Here is a 23,096-nt window from a genome sequence, read left to right as displayed (position 1 = left end):
CAGCCCTGAAAGAGTTAAATAGAGGAGTCGGAGTTGAAGGATTTATCTACCGACTCCACAGCCCTGGTTAGGACTACGGCTCGCTCACTTCACAGGAATCGCTGTAGAAATTCTCGGACTCCTCATCCCAACAACCAGCAGCCATGGGCTCCTCTAAGCAGCTGCCCAACACTCGGAAAAATAAAAGGACTGAAGCTCACAAAGAAGGACGCGGCTACAAGAAGACAGCAAAGCGTTTTCAGGTTGCCGTTTCCTCAGTTCGTAATTTTACTAAGAAGCGGCAGTTAACAGGAACGGTGGAGGTCAACTTGAGGTCTTGGAAGACCAAGAAAACTTTCTGAAAGAACTGCTGCTTGGATTGCTAGAAAGGCAAATAAAGACCGCTCGTTTGACCGCAAAAGACGTTCTGGAAGAAGTGGTGGTCTACTGTTCTTCTGTCACTGCAGCAACACCTCGACACATATGACCTCCATGGTAGAGTCAGCACAAGAAAACCTTTCCTGCATCCTCGCTACAAAACGCAGGGCCTGAACTTTACAAATCGACATCTAAAACAAGCCTGACGCATTCTGGAAACGAGTCTTGTGGACCGATGACGACTGACCAAATAGAACTTTGTGGCCATGATGTGCAAAGGTAAGCTTGGAGAGAAAAAAGGGGGCAGAATTCCAGGAAAAGAACACACGTCCCCAACTATTGAGCATTGAGGTCGATCGATCAGCTTTGGGCTTGTGCTGCAGCCAGTGGCACAGGAAACATGTCATTGGTAGAGCCAAAACTGGGTTAAAAAAAGAAAATGGCAGCAAATTCTGGAAGCAAACATCACACCATCAGTAAAAATGGTGAAGTTAAAAAGAGGATGAGTCCTGCAACAAGATAACCCGAAGCACACGTCAAAATGTACAATGGGACACCTTACAAGGCGCAAGCGGATGGTTTTGCCACGGCCTTCACAGGCCCCGCCGACCTAAATATCACTGAACAATCTGTGGAGAGATCTCAAAAGAGCAGCGCATGCAAGATGGCCCAAGAGTCTCGCAGAATTAGAAGCCTTTTGTAAAGACGGACGGATGAAAATACCTCAAGTAAGAAGTGAAAGACGCCACAAAAAGCATTTACAAGCCGTGATACTCGCTAAAGGGGGTCTTACTGAGTACTGGCCATGCCAGGGGCCCAAACATTTGCTTCAGGCCTTTTTCATTTGTTTTGATATTCTGTACCTGTGAATGACGTAAAATGTATTCTTGCTTAAAATATTTTTAAAAATGTGCAATCTTGAACTTGACGCCTTTTGGTGATCAGTTCATCTTCTGCTCACTTAGCTATTCACAGTAACAGAGATTTTAAGTAAGGGCACCCAAACCTTTCCATGCCACTCGCTGTACGTCTATCCTTCCATTTCCAAACCCACTGGATCACAAGGAGGCTTGAGCCTATCCCAGCATGCATTGGGTGTAAGGCAGGAACAGCCCTGGAGGGAGAGAGAGAGAGAGAGACATGCAGGTTGAGAATCTCTGGATCCAGATTTGAACGATATTGACAAGAACAAGTCAGTGATAGCAATAAACATCACCAACCCTATTCTCTAAAATATCACTGATTTGAGTATTGAAGAGCCTGCTCTGCTCCGCACTACTCTGTAATTTTGTTTTTTTTTTTTGTTCTTTATTTCGCCTTAAACAATGTCTTGTATTAGGAATTTGTTGCTTTCCGCATACCCCTTGGGGTCAGAGCGCAGGGTCAGCCATTGTACAGCACACCCCTGGAGCAATTGCAGGTTAAGGGCCTTGTTCAAGAGCCCAGCAGAGTAGGATCTCTTTTGGCAGTGATGGGGATTCGAACCGGCAACCTTCGGGATACCAGCCTTAGCCTCAGAGCCACAACTCTGCCCCCAAATTATTGTCTGGTTGTTTGTGAGAAGAAAAATGTGTTAATATTTGTGCAAAATCTGCCCTTAACGAGTGTCCACACTTGTCCCTTTTGAAGATTAGGTTCTACCATATTCATTTCTTTCATAATTTTAAAAAGCTTCAATCATTTCCTCTCTTAATCTCGGTTTAGTTTATACTGAAAAGGTTCAGCTCCTACAGTACCTGTCAATCCTGGAGTCAGCCTAGTCACTATTCTCTGGACTTTCTCCAGTACTGCTACGTCTTTTTTGTAATATGGAGACCAAACTCACCCACAGTACACCAGGAGAGGCCTTACTGTTGAGTTATAAACCGTAAGCTCCCTTGCCTTGTGCTCCATACATCTTTCTTGCTATCTAACCCAACACCCTATTCTCCTCTTTAATCTCTCCCATCATTCACTCTATGAATGTTGACAGTGAGGAGTTCACCACAACGGGTTGATCTTTAAAGTTGGAATTCCAAGTTTCAAACATCCCATCTTCCAGGAAGAAAAGCAGACATCCTGCTATGATCTCAGCGCGTCAGTTGTTTAAACCACAACCAACCAACCCCTGGCACTTGACACATCCTTACCATCCAAAACAGTGGCCTCCTCCTCCTCCTCTGTAACTGGCTTTGGACTTCAACTTGACACTTGCCTGCTTTTTGAATTTCACAGTCAAACCTTCATTTTATGATCTATAAAACACTGGCCAGTCCCGCTGTGCCACTCTCATTTAGCTGAAGGTCTACCAGGCTTCAATGCCTTTATGGCTGGTCTACTGCAATTCTCGCTTTAATCTTCTTCTTCTTCCTATCCCTCTGTGCACTAAAAACATTCTTTTTAGCAGGTTCAGAATGTTGCTGTCAGACTATCTTGGCTTTCTGTCGGCATTTCCTTCAAAATCCTGCTGCTGACCCATAAAGCGGTTTGCTCCGACACTCCAAATCGTTGTCTGCACTGCTTACATCACATACGGCTAATGGACTGTAGAGCCTTTCAGACGCCGCACACCCCTGACTCCTCCACTCAGGGCCTCTCCATTCCTAAGCCTGTGTGTCGAGACTCCAGACTGAAGATGTCCCCGCTTTCTCTGGCCGTCGCTTCGTTTCCATGCTGAGAACACCGTCAGGATCACGTTGTAGAGCACAAACACAGTCTGTTGTTACCCCTGAAGCCCACCGCTGGATGTGTCCTCTTCTGTAGACTAATACTGTGGCTGCGCCTGATCAGTTCCAGTTCCAGTTCCAGTGAGTGCTTGCTGTAAGAGTAACGGCCATTTTGCAGATTAATACTAAAGCAGTCTTGGATTTTGAAATCTCTCAGTCAGGTATTCCCAAGGCCCTCCTGGCCAAAGATGCATTTGTTGAACTACTCCTTCCTTTTTTGTGTTTATTATATCACATTGAAATGGAGAATGCTGTTAATGATGCTAACATGGAACAGTAAAGAAAAAGGTAAGAAAATGATTGACATCATTCTTTCAAGAGACTCATTTTATTTTGTTCTGTACATACATGAACATCTGTACAAAATATGACATATTCATACTATGTAATGCTCTACCTAAATAAAGTACAACATATGTACATATATGACCTAGAAAGCAGCTTAAACATTAGTGTCAGAGTTGGGGTTTGGAGGGGATGTGAAGGGAATTGAGAAGACATCAGTTCTCCCCTGTGACTTTTCATTCTTTCAAGGCTGCTGAACAAATGAACACAAAGAATTTTAAATGTATTACCCGAGCTTGGCCTAGCTAATGCTGGACGTATGGCTACACACCAAAGCCATCTACACAAGAAGCCAACTGTACTGCACAAATCTCTGGGAAGGAATGCACTTCCTAAATAGGTCCCCTGAATTTGGGAAGGCACGGCAGTCAAAGGGCGATTGCTAAGTCCACCCTACTGGAAATGCACTTCTGAACTACTGGAAATTGCACACATCAATGATCCCTCAGGCCCGACAAGCAGGTGAAATATATTTGGTAGGGATTGTACTGTAGCGGATTTGCCACCCTTCAATTATGCCAGGATGTACCAAGGAACAAAATTAACGGGAATAATACTTCTCCCAAAAATGGACTTCAACGTCAAAAAAAGCCGACTACTGACGGAGAGATTAAAAAAAAATTTTTAAAAAGTGTGTAAGGTAAAGACGGTCGGATAGGAAACACGTTTGTGGGTCAAGCCAACAAATTAATTCATCAAAATTACACAATAATTGTTGGTTCTTGGTCAGACATAGCAACCCTAAAGATCACTTTTACATTATTTGACATTAAAAACTGTATTTAATTTTTCCATTTTAAAATCTTAACTTTTTCCTTTTTGACAGGCTGGTTAGGATCAAAACTATAAAACATTCCCCCGTATGCCGTCATCAGCTCAGGTAACACAGAGTAGGTAACGCGACGAATACTGATCGGTGCGGCGCCCACCATAAAGCGCCTTGCCTGAATCCACATTTCTTGGGCTCTCAGCAAACTGTGCGATTCTTTCAGATTTGGTAAAGAACCACTTATGCAGTTAATGGAAAAAAAACGTAAAAAGCTGCCAACACAAGACCTCCCAACTTTGTTTTGTCCCCTAACCATCGTCACCTGCATGTAAAGGAGGTTGTAAGATTCAGCTGAGCCTGTGCTTCATTTACAACGTGGAGGGTGACACACGGTTTGATTTCACCATCACGTGCGCACCAATTTCTTGTACGTTTTCTCTTCGTGTAAATAGCCAGTGCTAATTCACATTATGCACAGCTGAATCGTTTTAGAAGGTACAGCCGAACTTCCAAAATGTTGATTCAAAATTTGAATTTCTCAGCTAACAGTTCATACTGTTATCATAACACAACGTATCTCGCCAGCAGGCATGCACCACGTCTTGCTTCGGCCTTAAACAGTGTATATTGTGTCCAGCAGCCCAGTCTATGGAGAAGGTGCCTTACTGTTGGAATGATTAAAAAACGGAGTAACAGAAGCTGAAGTACCATATACTTTGCAACAAAAAAATCGTGCAGCAAGAAATCTGGGCCAAGGGAGAGAGCACAGAGAAAGAGGAATTAGGGGGTCTGCAACCCTATGCAATATACATTACAATATACAATACACAAATATTTGCAACAGTTACTGCAGGCTTTTCTTTCTTTCCTATAACAAGCCCATATAATATGGAAATCCTATTTTATTTTATTTTTTTACTTTAAAAATCCTAAAAGGATTGTATAGCGCTCACCTATACACCACCCAATGCATGGTTACATTTTTAAAATATTGCTCAGGTGCTATCATGTTGGGGTGTTCCTTTGCTCCTTTAAATGCACATTTGAAAAGAAATGACAGATTAACCTGAAGATTCTCCACATAAAATAAGAGAATTGCCTTTTCTTTAAACAGCAGAGATTTGGCCTCTGCTCCATCTTAAAATGAATGCACATGTTCAACCTTTTCCCCCCCAAAAGGAAGCTGGTTGGTGGACATGGACTGCAAGATGCAACACCACAAGAGGGAGACACCAATACGCAAGTGATTCAAAGAGGTAGCAGAAACACAAAAGGCGCGCCTCGACCGAAGCCACCTGTCGCAAACCAGACCTTCGGGGTAACGAGAGATATTCAGACTTACCCTTTCCACAATACTTGGTTATGAAACTTGTTAACACTTGTGTGGAAGATGCAGCATTCTGTAGGAGATCTTGAGATTTGAATGCAGGGTTCCATAGCTTTTCTAGCTGCACCATGGCAGAAATCAGAAAAACCTCAAACCCACGCCATCGCTCCAATTAAAACTTAGAGAATTACTCAGTATTTTCTACAAAACGAAGAAAATCCCTGGTTCAAAGCCTGAAAAGTTAAGACTGTTCTACAGTCAGAAATTAAATTTTAAACATCAAAGTTCTCAAAATGCTGGCCAAGATACAAAACTTGAGAGTAAACAAGAGAGAGAATCTGATGTCATCAAATGAAATATGTCAGCAATAAGAGTTTCTGAGGCTTCTAGAGTATGAAATGAGAACGCGTTGAGAAATATTCAAGTGCAACTGTAGTAAGTATGAGCATGTGACTCAACATTCATTTCTCGGCACAGCCCAATTTAAAAGTGCCAAATAATATCTTGTATTTCGTTATACAGAGGGACAAAAAGCACATGTAGAAGGAAAAATAAAGCTACATTTTCAAAAAAAAAAAGGCATTAAAATAAAAAAGAAAATCCCTACCGAAATAAGCAGGTCATCCTGCAGGCTCCAGTCACACGATGGTAACTGGTCAAGGACTTGCTTATCTATAGAGATGAATCCAGAAACAAATCTGAAGAACAATTTGGTGGACTCATGAGGGGTGATTTCTTTTAAGTGCTTTATAATTTTAGTCTGACTTTATTATTATTTTTTTTTTTTAACTTTTGTGCTAAGAAGCTGATACACACAGCATAGTTCTTTTGCAGCTGCCCTGCATTATTCTCCGAATATCACACCAAATTGCTGTCAGGGACAGAAACAAAAGCAAAAAGAAACGAGAGGAAAACAGAACAGAGACACAGGAGAACAGGTCTGTATACCTATATTAAAAATACAACACTGCTTGATGATTCCTCGGTTTTTTCTTTCCTTACAACTTGTGTCTGTGCGTGCATTTGTCTTGCGTGTATGTTGTTTGTTGTTTTTAACTTCTAGGCAAGAGCGGAAAGCATGTGGTCTAGGAGGGAGAAGGGCCGGCTGGTCCCATGTCAGAGTGCTTCCTGGTTCGCAGTCAGGTATTCCTCTGCACGCTTATGAGCCTCCAGTGCTTTTATGGTGTACACATCCTGGGGCAGCTCGGACTTCCGGCGCATCAACACTTTGTCCTTCTTTATTTCTTTAATGACCTGTACATTAAGTTAAAACAACAATCACTACAGCTGGAGCAGAATTAACAGTAATGGAAGTCTTTCACATACTATCCGGCTATACTTGCGTCTTTAAAATAGTACGTAACAGCACAATGTCTATGAGTTTCAGGATTAAGCCAACACAGAATTACTGTGCAAATGCATTAAATGTGCTCTGCGGTGTTCACCAAAGTAAACTCCTTTTGGAATTTGTATACACTGACCAGTAAACTGAGCATATCCCTAAAAGTCATTACATGAAAAGGCTTCTTACACAAAACCCTCAACCTTAATTTAGTATTCAAAAAAGAGAACAAGACTGAAAGAGTTGGCAGAAAGATTTCACGTTACAAAACTGCATTATTGGGGCACATGCAATATTTTGTGACTTCAAACAGCAAAGCTTCAATGTCAGATAACACAAATCAGTTTCAAACTTGGGTACTTTAGTTTCCACTAATTCTAACGATTAAAAGATTAGATGTGCTCCAATTAGTAAATAAAAGACCTGCATAGGTTTGTGATTTAAATGACAAGTGTTTCACAAGGACACAATGAAAAGAGGCTTTACCTGAGAAGCTTCTGATTCAACAGTTTTCTTCAGAAGCTGAATATCTTCAGCAGTAGGAGTCTCTGTTTCCATAGAGTATAAAGGCATTAAAGAAGGAGTCTCGTGGTACATTGAAAACTGCAATCAAAGAGAAACAAGTTTACTAGGCTGAGAACACGACACCGAGACACGAGGGCACACGACACCGAGACACGAGGGCACACGACACCGAGACACGAGGGCACACGACACCGAGACACGAGGGCACACGACACCTGCCAGTGCTGCTGTGTGAGGGATCTCTAAAAAGAGAAATGCAGAAGGAAAAGGTGAAGAAAACAAAAAAACCAAAACCACTCTGCCTTGTCACCATGAATAGCTGATTATCAGTAGCCTACAACTATCTAGGCTATTAAAAAATAAAAAAATAAAAGTTTTTTATTATTCAAGACAACCCTGCCTCAGTGTCTTTGGGGATAGCACCGAATATTACGCTACATAAATTCAGTAGGAGAAATTTAAATATTCAAAAAACACACCAAATATACATTTTTGGCTCCTAAACACAATGCATTCACAACTTCAGAACCTCATTCACGACGAAGAACTTGAAAAATAAATAAATAATAATAATAATAATAAAGCTTAAGCCAAAAGAGCAACAGCACTGGAACAAATAAAGTATAACATTATCATCTACAGTATGAGTTGGTCTAACAAAGCTCACTTTCCATAACATAATAGGTTAAAACATTTTAGATTTAAGTCAGATTTTTGATAAGATGTTTTGCTGAAATTAGAGCAGAGCAAAATATTCTTTAGTTTTAAAATCTGAGGGAAATTACCTCAACGCTCAGAAGTTCTTTTAAATGGAATTTCTAAGGTGCAGCAATAACAGTTTTGGGATGCTGCAAAATTTCTGGATAATGTTTGGTTTCTCTGAAAAAATGAAAACCCATTAGTGAATCTCTTCCCTAAAAATAACAGGGGCAGCCATTTGTTATTACAGTATCACCTATTCCAGATTTTAAAAACACTGGCACATCATTCTGGGTTGGTTTTCAGTCCAGGAATGGAGAAAAGCATCTATAGATAATCCACTGCAAGCCTAATGGATGCATCCGATTGACAAATTAGCTCTCAAACTTATGCACACCCTAAATTGAATAACACACTGAAATGACAAGTTTTAAGCTCTTTGAACTCTAGCAGACATTTCAGCCCTCAACAAAACGTTCAGCATTCCTTTACATCAAACAATGGAGCTTGGTCTGTGTGCCGCATATTACAGCCTCACTATACAACCGCAAGAAGAAGACGAACATAAAAGCAAATGCCTTAAGCCGGCAGCTCATTACACATCTTCTAGGCCGAGGATATATCAACCTCAATGTCAGCAGTTGCTAGATCTCGTCACTCGATTCTGTGCAGACTTTCCACCACAGGTTCATATTTCCCAAGTGTTCCACATAATCTAGCAGAGAGTGAACATGCTGCCTTATACCGTCAGTGCCTGTACGGAGGAATTCAAGGTATGGCGAATTTGAATGTAGCCCTTTTCTTTTTTTTTCAATTCTGTTGTTGTACGACAAACATAAGACATCAGAAAGACAAGTCCCTCTTCTGTTGTGGCTGAATTCTATGTATTGTACTTCTGGGTGTGTAGTCTTTGGTTGTCAGCTCTCCCAGACACAAGACCACACTCATATGACTTAAAACAGGACGAGTAGCAGACAACTCTGATTAAGTCACCAGGGATGTAAAAAACTAATCAATGGCAGTCATGTGAGCTTGCCACTAATAAACTTGACTTACTAAGATAAATGAAATGAAGTCCGCAACTGAAAATTGCTGGAAAAGCTGTGTGACGGTGGCATTGGTGTTGCTGAAGGAAAGGATTCACTAATACTTAGCATATTTTATTATATCACATAAGGATTATTCTGTAAGCCTTGAATGCAGTGCACAACAGACACTAAGAGGTATGATGAGCCAAGACAGCAGAACACAAAAAGCATTCTACTCCAGTCCAAGAGGCAATAGGAAATGGTTAAAGGCGCAGTACGATTAGGGTTCTATAGTTAATACTGCATATAACATCAGGATTCAGTTGAAAGCCTGACCTTGTATTAGGACCTTGTTTTTGGTTAAAAGAAAATGATGATAATATACTAAAAAAACTTGCATTTCAAGTTCAATACACAATTTCAATTATTGAAAGTCAACAAAAACAAAGCAGGAAGTACGAGGCAAATGTTCTTCCCAAATAAGTAGTTCTGTAAGCCAAAAAAGAGCTTACCTGTGGATTCTGCTGGGCTAACTCTTCTATTTTATGCCATATTTCTTCCCGTTCCTTCAACTTATATTTTTCTCTGAAAAACAAGAAGATTTTACACAGAATAATGGATGAAGTAAAATGAAAAAGAAAACGAGAGAACCCAAGAGAAGTCCAGTTTTGCTGACTTGTACCTTATTTGTATAATATAGGACACACAAAACATTATATAGAAGTAGAGGACGTAATAGTAGTAGTGCATTTTGTAGTACTTATCCACATAGACCACAGCTATTGCACATATTTATATTCACAATTTTCACGCTCTTGTAATGTTTTGCTACTGTTAGTTTACACCTTAAAACTACTGCCATACATAAACATTGTTTTATAACTTAAAAGGAGTTTAAAAAAGGAGGACAGAAACTGGCAGAACAAAATTAAGACAGGTAAGGATATTAAACTTCTTTGTCAGCAAGTTTTCCTATCACCTTTTTTAAGTTACTGGCTGAAAAAAATAACATTAACAATAAGTGCGCTTTTTACCATCATCTTTAGAGGAGCTCACAAAGATATCAGCAACAGTTACTAAGCACGAGTTTAATTCAATATAACATTTAAAAGTTTTCCTACATCATGCCACATGGATGAATATTGAATTGACTGTCTCACTAAACCAACAACATTTTAACTGCAAATTCCCTTAAAACATAAAACTTTATTGTCCATCAAGAAACATTACTCATTATAATATTTAATACATTTGTGGGAACATGTCTGGAAAAGTATTAATAAATGAGAGGAGTAGCTCTGTATTTTAACTTGGTATCTTGGGTTCAGTTTCCACACACTGAAGCTGACTGCATGGAGTCGGTTAAATGATATGTCCGTTAAGTAAATTGGAAATTTTGAAGGTGTCCCTTAGTGAGGATACTGGGACCGCATTTCTACACAAGAAAGGAAGGATTTATAATGTATTATTGTACAGGTGCCGGTCATAAAATTAGAATATCATGACAAAGTTGACTTATTTCAGTAATTCCGTTCAAAAAGTGAAACTTGTATATTAGATTCATTCATTACACACAGACTGATGTATTTCAAATGTTTATTTCTTTTAATTTTGATGATTATAACTGACAACTAATGAAAGTCCCAAATTCAGTATCTCTGATAATTAGAATATTGTGAGCAGGTTCAATACTGAAGACACCTGGTGCCACACTCTAATCAGCTAATTAACTCAAAAGCCTTTAAATGGTCTCTCAGTCGAGTTCTGTAGGCTACACAATCATGGGGAAGACTGCTGACTTGACAGTTGTCCAAAAGACGACCATTGACACCTTGCACAAGGAGGACAAGACACAAAAGGTCATTGCTAAAGAGGCTGTCTGTTCACAGAGCTCTGTGTCCAAACACATTAATAGAGAGGTGAAGGGAAGGACAAGATGTGGTAGAAAAAAGTGTACAAGCAATAGAGATAACCGCTTGTACCCTGGAGAGGATTGTGAAACAAAACCATGGGGGAGATTCACAAAGAGTGGACTGCAGCTGGAGTCAGTGCTTCAAGAACCACCAGGCACAGACGTATGCAAGACATGGGCTTCAGCTGTTGCATTCCTGGTTTCAAGCCACTCTTGAACAAGAGACAGCGTCAGAAGCGTCTCGACTGGACTGCTGCTGAGTGGTCCAAAGTTATGTTCTCTGATGAAAGTAAATTTTGCATTTCCTTTGGAAATCAAGGTCCCAGAGTCTGGAGGAAGAGAGGAGAGGCACAGAATCCATGTTGCTTGAGGTCCAGTGTAAAGTTTCCACAGTCAGTGATGGTTTGGGGTGCCATGTCATCTGCTGGTGTTGGTCCATTGTGTTTTCTGAGGTCCAAGGTCAACACAGCCGTCTACCAGGAAGTTTTAGAGCACTTCATGCTTCCTGCTGCTGACGAACTTTATGGAGATGCAGATTTCATTTTCCAACAGGACCTGGCACCTGCAAGTGCCAAAGCTACCAGTACCTGGTTTAAGGACCATGGTATCCCTGTTCTTTATTGGCCAGCAAACTCGCCTGACCTTAACCCCATAGAAAATCAATAGGGTATTGTGAAGAGGAAGATGCAGTACGCCAGACCCAACAATTCAGAAGAGCTGAAGGCCACTATCAGAGCAACATGGGCTCTCATAACACCTGAGCAGTGCCACAGACTGATCGACTCCATGCCACGCCGCATTGCTGCAGTAATCCAGGCCAAAGGAGCCCCAACTAAATATTGAGTGCTGTACAGGTTCATACTTTTCATGTTCATACCTTTCAGTTGGCCAACATTTCTAAAAATCCTTTTTTTGCATTGGTCTTAATTGATATTATAATTTTCTGAGATACTGAATTTGGGACTTTCATTAGTCGTCAGTTATAATCATCAAAATTAAAAGAAATAAACATTTGAAATACATCAGTCTGTGTGTAATGAATGAATGTAATATACAAGTTTCACTTTTTGAATGGAATTACTGAAATAAATCAACTTTGTCATGATATTCTAATTCTATGACCGGCACCTGTAGTCATGGAATTGCGTTAAGTCAAGTATTTCACTAATTCTTGTTTAAAAATAACTATTGGACCTACCTTAATGATGAAATGGCAGCAAACCTTACAGTTTAATGTAACTTATGACCTCTTCATTTGTGCCACTACAAGTACATGCTATAACTTATTTACAGACCACCAATTCATATAACAGATACTCCTCATTGGCATGTGTAAGGTTTAACATGTTTTAAATGCAGTGAATTATCGGTATTCTAGACTAAAAAAAAATTAACAAGAAAATAAATGAATATGAAAACAAAAGAGACAAAAGACTACATCGGAGCCAAGATCATGCCAAGGAGCTGTACCTATTCTATAATCATGAGCAGAATATTCAACTAGGGTATTGTCACTTTTCGAAAGGATTCAGATTTAGTTTTGTTCAGATGGTAGCTTCACACCACTGGCACCTCAGTCAAGTGCATACAAAAAAATGTCTGGACCAGAAGATCTCCTCATACTAAGCAGAACTGTTTTTGCAACAACACTTTAGGACATTAAAAAAACAAAACATTTAGGCCAACAAAGCTCGCCAATCCTATCCACCTAATTCCTCAGTACTCCGGTTTCTCTTTGAAACTTCACAAACATGCACATCAAACAAGGTGGTATGGTGCGAGCAGGGGTGTATATGCTCATGTATCCTCTGATGGGATGTTATTCCATTCACAGCTCTTTCCAACCTCCCCCCAACAACTGAATTACAAGTGTTCTAAAACTTGCAGGAAATAAAGACACCATATTGTACATTAAGATTCATGCATTTAATATAGTCATGGAGTAAATATTTACTAAATATGCCAAATTGTCAATCTTGCTTATGAACCAGATTTCCAGATCTGCTATAACTGACTAAATACAGTATTCTTTAAGAAGCACTTGTTTCAAATTTCAGCTTGTAGTTTGAATTATAAAAGTCTGTGAGTTTGATGTATCATCTAAAAAAAGAAGAGAAAGAATGCTATGCTCCTTTGTCCATCACCACTCTGTTAATGATATCACTAATGATAAGCTTCAAGTCGCACTATTACATCAATAGCCAACGCAAGTCTTCAGCATTTAAATACCTAACTGTAGAGTTACTATTAACTAAAGAAAGAATTCTTGAAAAATATCTGTACCACTTTCTCTAATGTTAAGCTTATTTTTTGTATAGCGCCTTTCACCGAACACAGAGTCAGAACTATCAAGGTAAGGCAGAAACGTACAATTTCTAGAGGATACACTGGCCCATCACAGGGCACATGCACATATCCACACACATTCATAATTCTGCTCATTTCTTCTGAGCATGAGAGAAAACTTCTATAGTTTAAATTTAACTATCATTCCTAATTACCTTTTTTTTTTTTAATGAACAAGAAACCAGAGTATCACAGCTCAGGTCAAATATTTGTTTCAGATCTCACATTTCATACTAAGACTTCACAAGTACTTTGTTTGCTTTCATGCTAATTACGTATCATAAATTTAGTTTGTCTTAGTGTTTTAAGGGGAACTGCATAAAGGGTGGTTGGAGGTACTCACTTTTGCTTTTCAGCTTTATATTGCTGCGTGCAATCATCAAACAACTTCTGGTTCATCTCCATAAAAAGCTTAAGGGCATTATAGATCAGTCCATGGATTGTCCTTTGTATAAAGTAAAAAAATAAATAAAAAAATATTCAAATTAGTTTACTAACTGGGAAAGCAGAAAAGAAAATATTCTGACAAAAACAGCTTGTGTTATTCACCAACCACATATACAGTAACAGGCTTACTGACCAAAAGCAATTTTATATTAACAGCAGTGTCTGGTGTACAAATACAAATAAAATATGTTCCTATTTATAAAACACAATTCCTTTAAAGCAAATGAACACTCCACTCTAGTGGATTTAGAAAAAAGTGTTGCATGTATTATGGTAACAGGTCTCCGCTTAGTGTGAACATGACCAGTTATATAACTGAACTGAGTTCACCAAGTAACCTTTAATCTGAACACTTTATAAAAACCTACTTGTTCCAGTGGCTTTTGGAGTTCTTGTATAGTGCAGGAAACATGATTGGGAGAATTTTTGCAGCATTATCACTGATCAAACTCATTATATATTCATTGTTCCAGTAGTACAGTGCTCTTTCTGCCACCTGCCACAAAACAGACGCAATTTTTATAAAGTTGATGTTCTATTCATAAACAATTTGCAGAGTAAAGTTATAATTTCAATTAGAAACATGAAAAAAAATCATTAAATGGGGCACACAATTACCTGAATCAGGTTGTATAGCAATCACTCTTGCACAAAAAAAAACTTTGAAATCAAAGCAGACACAGAAAACAAACAAAAAAAAAAAACCTGAAGACCTAAGCCATCATATCATTTCATAAATTAAATTAACTTGGTCTACTTTTGTGCTTACCCATTCACCAATAACATAAAATTATTCACAGATTCATATTATACATCTACCATAAATAAGCAGTTAAATGGAAACGTTAATGTACTATTCCATCTTCTTAAAAAAAACAAAAAAAACTGAAATCAAAGACAATTCATCATTTAACAAAGGCAATACCTAAAACGTGCAAGAAATCCATGTTATTGAAGCTTTACGTAATTTACAGAACACTCAAAATGCTTGTGTGCTTCAAGAATGACCAGATTATGCGGCACACACCGTCTTGCTAGACGACAGATGTTCTGGAGCAATTTGGAACTTTTCTACTAGTCTATTAAACACCTCCAGAGGCACAAATTTGCTTTAAATATTTCAATACTGCATGTAAAGTTGCAATTTAAAAACTAATCATACACTGTCAGAGTAAATATTCAAATGTCGTTATACAAAGTTTCATGTAGTAGTTACACTGAGCAATGTACATGGTTAGAATGTCCTACTGTGCTTCTGGATCCTTCTCTAGCTCTTTCCTATGCCCTAGATGCCATGATCTTTGGCTGCTTGACATTAGTAAACAAAGACTAGGATGTTGACAGTAGAGACGCTAATTGAATCAAGTTGCTCCACAATGACTTTGTAGAGTACAAACTCCAAAACTACACACAGTACTCCAAGTGAGGCCTCACTAGTGTGTTGTGTAGTTTGAGCATATCCTCTCTTGACTTGTACTTCACACAACTTGTGTGAATCATACTGTGTATGAGAACATGAGGGTAAAGAATTAAGTCGGATATTAGGGACAGCAAAAGGCAGTTAGAGAGGAAAATAGCAGGTAAGGGGAAAGACAACCCAAAGACATTCTTGCTGTATTTTAGTAGTAAAAGAACAATCAAGGAGGAGTTGAAGTACATCAGAAATAGTAAAAGTGATTTAAAAAATACAGACTGTGAAATAGCAGATGCGCTAAACATGCATTTTTCTAATGTCTTTACATGTGAGGAAGTGGATAACCTCCCACGAGTAAAAGGGACTACTGAGGGGGTAATGAGTGATTTGGAAACTGTAGAGGGAGAAGGTACTGTTCAGATTAAGTAGGCTGAAATCAAACAAATGGCCAGGACCAGATAACATTTACCCTCACGTTCTTAAGAAGGTTAGAGAGTACACATGTTAAGCCTTGACACACGTTTTCAGGAAGTCACTGAGCACTGGGGAAATTCCAAAGGACTGGAAAATGGCAAATAGTATCCTGTTATATAAAAAGGGTGACCGGACAGATCCAAGCAACTATTGGCCAATAAGATTTAACGTGCATCACAAGTAAATTAATGGAAGGAATTGTTAAGGATAAGATTGAGCAACACATAGCACGAATAAAAGTGTTACTGAGCAGTCAGCATGGGTTCAGAAGAGGGAGGTCATGTTTTACAAACATGTTGGAATTCTGTGAGAAAAGCAACAAAAGAATACGATCAAAGTGGAGTGTATGATATTATTTATCTTGACTTTCGGAAAGCATTTGAAAAGGTGCTACATGGGAGGTTGAGCATCAAACTAAAAAAACTGCAAGTTTCAGGTATTGTTTGCAGATGACTGAAAAATTGGCACAGGCAGCACTGGGTGATGGCACGAGGAACCCTATCAGAATTGGTGGATATTCAGAGTGGTATTCCACAAGGGCCACTGCTATTTTTAATATTTATAAATAATCTGGATAGGTATACGATAAGTAACAAGTTGGTTAATTTTGCAGAGGATACAAAGCTTAGTAGATTGGAAGATAATCGAGAATCCATTGAATCATTACAGAGGGCCTTGGGCAGCATAGAGGCTTGGGCAGGTTTGTGGCAGATGAAACTTAATGCAAGTAAATGTAAAGAATTACACGTAAGAAATAAAAATTTTAGATTTAAATACACAATGGCTGGCCCGAAAATCAAAAGTACACCTTATGAGAATTGAGGATTTAGGAGTCATAGTGGACTCAACACTGTTAACTGCCAGAGAGTGTTCAGGAGCCATTAAGAAGGCTAACAGGATATTAGGTTTTACAATCCACAGAGGTTCTGCTCAAGCTTTATAATGCACTGGTGAGGCCTCATCTGGAGTGCCGTGTGTAGTCTTGGTCTCCAGGTTACAAAAAAGGGCCTAGCAGCACTAAGAAAAGTCCAGAGAAGGGCGACACAGAATGAATTATGAGGAAAGATTAAAAGAGCTGAGCCTTTTCAGCTTAAGCAACAGAAGATTAAGAGGAGACCTGACTGAAGTGTTTAAAATTATAAAGGGAATAAGTACAGTGGAGTGAGACTGTTATTTTAAACCAAGTTCATCAAGATCACATGGATACAGTTGGAAACTCGTTAAGGATAAATTTCTCACAAACAACAGGAAGTGTTGGTTTATACAGTGAACCACAGAAACATGAAATACGCTATCAAGAAGTGTGATAGATCGTAGGACTTTAGGGGTGTTAAATAAATGACACAAACTGAACCCACCCAACAAATAAACTTATTTACATGCATATAAAATGTCTATTTATATTTTGTATTTCTAAACAAACCCTGCTGGAATGAATAAATACAGTTGACAGGTATAAAAACAGTACATAAAATGAAATTCACTAACCCACTAAAATCCCATTCAGGGTCCTGGGAGCATAAAGTAACAAACAGGAAACTTGGTACATCACCATAAAGTCTAAATTACTGAGTTTAAGGTATCATTGAGATTGGAAAGAAAATATTTTGTTATTTTACCAAGGTCTATAAATGAAAACTCTATTTAGAATTCCGCAGTACATGTGAAAATGCAAACATTGTATGTACTGTGCTTACTTAGGATAAAAGCCAAATTTCTTGAGCAACACAAAAAAGCAGAAGCCATTTTAATAAATATTTGTCATCCCTAATCTTAAAATGGCAGTTGTTTGAGGTGGTCATTACATATTTTTTATTTTGCCAGCCAATGTATTCTCAATGAAATACACAAAATGTAAGTGTAATATAACAAAGCTCACATGTAAGGCAGAGGCAGGGACTAAATCATCATCTATTATTTATTCATGTTAATAAAGCATTTTACTTAACACCACAGACACAAAATCTGGGTCTCAATGTAGAAAAACGCTAACTGCTTAGCAGTCAATACAACCTGTAAACTTTCTGGATCACTTTAGGTAATCAGATGTTAACAATTAATGTCTTTATTGTTACAAATGCAAATTTAGCTTGTTGTAAGACAATACACAAAAATGATTTCTCATCTCATTGCAAAGGACACGGTTTCACTTAACATCTTGAAAAATGCCCGTTTTCAATGAAGGTGCACACAATTATTAAGGAATAACTATACCCGACCACCTTTTGGGTGGAGAAGCAGTACTATTATAATGACTATTCACACTTTATATATGTTATGAGAGTGTGAAACTAGATTGTTTTTTTCATAATAATATCTTGTTTTTAAATCAGTATTATAATACTAATATTAATGTCCTTTTGTTTATCAAGTAAGAGGTGACTTGGACTACCTTACTGCTATCATGATTAAAACCTGTAGCTAAAGGAAACAAGACAAGACAACTTTAGATTGTCGTAGTACTTCCACAATATGTACATCTGTATCTCTTGTTCCGGATCTTTCACTAGCCTGATTGTTTCTCTTATGTGCATCTTCCTAATTACACCTAATATTAAAAATGGGTATCTCCAAAATTGGATTGTTAATGTTTACTATCTTCTGACTTTCCTTCAGTAAGGCAAATGTGCGTTTTTAGATATACTGAAAACTTGTTTGAACATGGTTGGTTATTTTTTAAAAGAACTGTCATGTGTAATGCTTTCAAACAAGGAAATTAAAAGGTTTTCCATTCTAGTGTTTTCAAAACAATTCCCCCAGAATTTTTAGGGCAGTTAACTATTAACATAGCAAGGCTACACATTCTATTGGTGAAAAAGTCAATTAATAAACTAAAGAGGCACACCAACACTTCTCTCAGCACAAACACTTAAAATAATAAAACTGAGAACGCTGAGAATTTTTGTTCAAGTTCTGATTGACTATTCCAAGTTCTAATTGTCATCAGGATTTTTTTTCTCTCTAAGAGTACCTGTTCACACAGTACATAAATATTAAAAATATTGAATCAAAAATGTCTGCATACACACATATAATTTTATTGTTTAAATTTGTAAAAGTAACATAAGCCAAGCAAATCATTAGTGAAGTGCTTAAAAAGAGAATAATCAAGCATATAGCAAATTATAAATTAGTTTGCTTTTTTGGTGTTTCTCATATTCAGCTAAACAGTGACAAAAACCTGCTAACAGTTTCCTAGTCAGAGACCATACTGCGGTTTGTTGAGTGGATGAATAGAATCCCACAGGTTATTTAGTAGCCTTTCTGTGTTGCTGAAAAAGCAAAATGCTTGTTTTAAGTGACCTCTGTTAGAAGAGATTTTCTAAGGTGATCTTAAAGTCTTGTTTTTCTAAACTACATTAGGAGATCTCAAATGTCTTACTTTTTCAAGATTACTCCACTGAATGCAGAAAAAGAGTTGATTTGAGCAAGAAAAAGGAATAATTCAGAGTGGCAGAAATTGAGGATTTATACCATAAAGATAATTTGCTGCCACATCCTGCACCTTCTCTAAATCTATTGGTTGCAGATTGGAAACATTTCAGACGCACATTCTACTGTATAATGGATTACAAATCAATATGGGGCTGGTTCTTGCTCTTCCTTGCAAAACCAAAGTAGACAATAAGATATGAAAAGAAACAGAATGGATGGATGAATTTAACACACACACACACACACACAACAAGGAGAATCAGAGACTGCAAATGGAATATACCACCCTCAGAGAGCTCGCAGTAAACTAATTGTCTAGACATACATTTTGCAAACCACATTGGGCACAGCACACAGTTAAACATGGAAACACTGTCAGCTTTTGTTAGAAGAAAACAAGAGGAGTGGAAGCCATGCTTTTTGCCAGACCAAAACAAAAATGAAATTACCAGTTAAAATGGGACATCACTCTTTTCATATTATCCATGTTCTTCAAGAATCTTTCAAAAGTTGAAGAAAATGTTGAGTATGAAATATGAAGATGCAAGTCTTTTCTGATTTAAAAAAATAAGTGCATGCTCCAGCTCACATGATTGCTATAAGGAATATTTTGATTTCTTTGAAAGTTAAAACTACTTCGTACAGAAGCACATTTAGGGCAGAGTATTGTATACTTTCACTACATCCCTTCCACAAAAAACGTTTACCATTTGATAATAAATTTTTACTCAAATGAAAGACTAAACTTTAGAAAAGCTGCCATTATAACATTTTTTCCAGTCTTTCACCATTTAAAGATAGATATTTCTCTTTTAGAATAGACTATCAAATATTTCTGGAGCCTTGAATACTATATTACAACACTGTACTGTCCTCACATGATGTGTCAGGAGTGACTTTCTAGTTCTTTAGTGTTGCTGTTTGCCTAAATATCATGACCTGCTCAAAACCAACAGCACTTACACACAATTAGTGTAATGTTAATTTTTTTTTGTTGGACCAATGCCACAGACAGAAAGGCAAGGGGAAGTTTGCTACAAAAAAGAAAAGAAGGACCCATATGTATATTTTGTGAGTGCAATATCAGTATATGAAGGAACACAAATTTTAAATGACTTGCTAACAACAAACTCCAAAACAAACAGAAGTCACTGAGTTTTATGTGCATAATAAATGGTGTATACTCTTAGCACAATCAGGGTAAAGATTCAATTAATATTGTGTATTCATTTATGTACTAGAGAAAAGACTTAGGTAACTGTATACAAAAAAGGTATCTTAAGTAACAAAATGGTAGGCAACTACCTAATACAACATTTCTTTGCAATTAGTGATAGGAGAAAATACTACAAGAATGTATATTTATCCACTTCCTGAAGACAAAGAGACTCTCAAAATGATAGCTTACAAACATGCTTGACATGTGTCCATTAGGGTACTGGTAACTACAACAATATATGTTATGCTGCATTAATGTACTTAATATATTTTGTCTTTACCTGGAAATGAGGACTGGACACACATTTGGCTAGCTGTCTAAAGAGTGGCTCCATGACCTTTACAAACTCTGATGGCTCAATCACATCAAGTATTTCTTCCAGTTCATTCAAGAACATAACTTCTTTTGGACTGTGAGTCTTTGGCCAGAACTTCAGTAAACCCATAATCACCTAAAATAAAAGAAGGCAGATTTATTGTCTATAAAGGAGATAAAATAGGCAAATTGTATAAAAAATCCAAAATTACAGAGTGATTTGTTCTTCTGTGTACTGTGTTCTAAATTACTCAGGAACACAGGCCAAAGGTATAATGGAGATTGTCAGGAGACCCCACTTATAAAGTGATCTAGCCCTATATTCCTGACAAATTACACCTTCTGTATCTTTATTCTGAACTCTCACAAATAGCATAAAATTGCTACCAAACTAAGGCCATTATTATATAAAGGTATAAGCATAAAGGTGTGAGGAGCAATAAGAAAGGGGCAGACACCACTCTGTTCCCCATTATCTCATATTGTTTAAAATCACAAACTAAATTATGGTACTGTTCAAAGAAATTTATTTTACTTTTATATATATATATACACACACACACACACATATACAGTACATACATCAGTAAACCCCCGATTCTCTAAAGATTCGCAAATCCAAGAATGGCAATCCCTCTTTGGAGGGATGAAAAATGGAGGATGGGAGTGTCCTGGGAAAGTTTTCATTTGATTAAATAAATATATTTGTACTAAAATTAACCAATTTATTAAAACTAAAATTGAAATGTAATTGTTATATCATTTAAGTCCAAAATGCCTTTGAGTTGCTGCACTTATAAGTAAAACAAATATCGTAGTGCAAAGGTTTAAATGAAGTAAATTGGAAACAAAAAATTCATAAAATGGTAAATTCAAAATAGTTAAATCAAAAATGTCCTTATAAATAACATTTTTGGTAAAGATGGTTTCCTTTCCTTGAATTAGCTCTCCCTGGTATCCAGTAGTTAAAACCTTCACTTTAACGTCACACAAACACCGGACTCTTGTAAAGGCAACATAATGCTGTGTCCAAATACGGGCTCAGATAGGTAAATCCCTACTTTGTCCTTAGGATTTGTTGATCATCATGGCAAATGCAGCCTTAATGGGAAATTGCCGTTGTTTAAGTTTAAAAGGTAATTCCAGGTCAGAACCTGTAAGGTTAATTCTGGGAATCAAAACAGTATTGCCAGTATTGGATCCTGTAAGCACTTGTGCCTCAATAACATTTTCTCTTATGCTGTTCACGACCAACCGTGTGCCGCTGCATAAACCTTGTTTAGTATTAAGGTTTCTAATAGCATGACTAGTGTCCCTACTTTAAGGTTAAGATTGTGTTGTGGTAATCTGGCCGGGCTAATAGTGTTTAAATATTGTAATGGGAAATTAAGATGCTCAGTTTCGTGTTCAGAATCAGCACTGTCAGTACTTAGAATGACGTGGCTTTCTCCAGGAAACAATCCAATCACTTGGTTATTTATCTGGTCAATGTCAGTAGGTTGTATATGCGGTGGTGTGTGTGTTCGCATTCGGGCAGCAGTTGTATTGTGCACGGCTTCTTCTGGCCTCTGATCCCGGCTTGGAGATCTACATTACTAAACGAAGGTTGTATATGCAGTGGTATTCTCGTTCGGGCGGCGGTTGTATTGTGACCTGAAGTTTAGTTTACAGGTTGTGTTGTTGGGGCGCCACCTACTGACTCTGGGAAGCCGTGCGCGTGCGGTGTTGCTGGCCTCTGGCATCTGTGCATATATATACAACCTTCGTTTAGTAATATATATATATATATATATATATATATATATATATATATATATATATATATATATATATATATATATATATATATATATATATATATATATATATATCCACAGATTCCACATTAAAAAAATATGAATTATGAAAAAGGCTTCAGTTGTTTGTGTAGATGGAAAAAAAATTGTATCTCCACACGTTAATCCTGACCACCTATGAGACTGTACAGGGTAATCCATATTGAATTCCACCTTCTTGAAGCTTCCTTTTATTGCATATCAATTGTGCACCAAAAAAAAATATTAATCTTCAGCTATAATCATAAACCAGATACCTCTCTCTAAAGCAACCAAGACCTTATTATTATAATTTCGTGGGTTGCAATTCAAGTGTTTTAAATAGTTATCTGTGTCAGTTTCAGCTTGCTAAACGTATGTAATGAGGGTACTGATGTCCACAGAAATCTGTTTTTTTTTTTTTCATATCATCTTCCAGGGTCTCAGTTCTGAAGAGGACCTGTTTCAAGTTTTTGAATTCGGTCTGAAGAGCATCTACTTTGACACAAATTGTAGTGCAAATCACTTCCATGAGTTGTGATGATAAGCTATCATTTGGCCATTATGACAATTTAGTGAATTGAATAAGGTTGTAACTGGTTTTCTTACAGTCTTTTTCAAGG

At 37.6% G+C, this 23,096-nt stretch overlaps 1 protein-coding gene across 1 annotated transcript in view; it reads right to left on the bottom strand.

Moving 5' to 3' along the window:
* Nucleotides 1-6,076: 6,076 nt before the first annotated feature.
* Nucleotides 6,077-23,096, bottom strand: part of ppp2r5d (protein phosphatase 2, regulatory subunit B', delta) — a 70,745-nt gene continuing 53,725 nt past the window's right edge. Inside the window, exons 11-16 of the mRNA XM_039739110.1 lie at nt 20,625-20,795; nt 14,171-14,298; nt 13,699-13,800; nt 9,610-9,682; nt 7,332-7,448; nt 6,077-6,757 (exon numbers count right to left, since the gene is read on the bottom strand). Of these exons, the coding sequence (XP_039595044.1) occupies nt 6,620-6,757; nt 7,332-7,448; nt 9,610-9,682; nt 13,699-13,800; nt 14,171-14,298; nt 20,625-20,795 (729 nt within the window). The 3' untranslated portion in view covers nt 6,077-6,619. The remainder of the gene's footprint in view (nt 6,758-7,331; nt 7,449-9,609; nt 9,683-13,698; nt 13,801-14,170; nt 14,299-20,624; nt 20,796-23,096) is intronic.

Source organism: Polypterus senegalus, chromosome 16, assembly GCF_016835505.1.
Source record: "Polypterus senegalus isolate Bchr_013 chromosome 16, ASM1683550v1, whole genome shotgun sequence".
Classification (NCBI taxonomy): domain Eukaryota; kingdom Metazoa; phylum Chordata; class Cladistia; order Polypteriformes; family Polypteridae; genus Polypterus; species Polypterus senegalus.
This window is presented reverse-complemented; position numbering and strand designations above follow the sequence as displayed.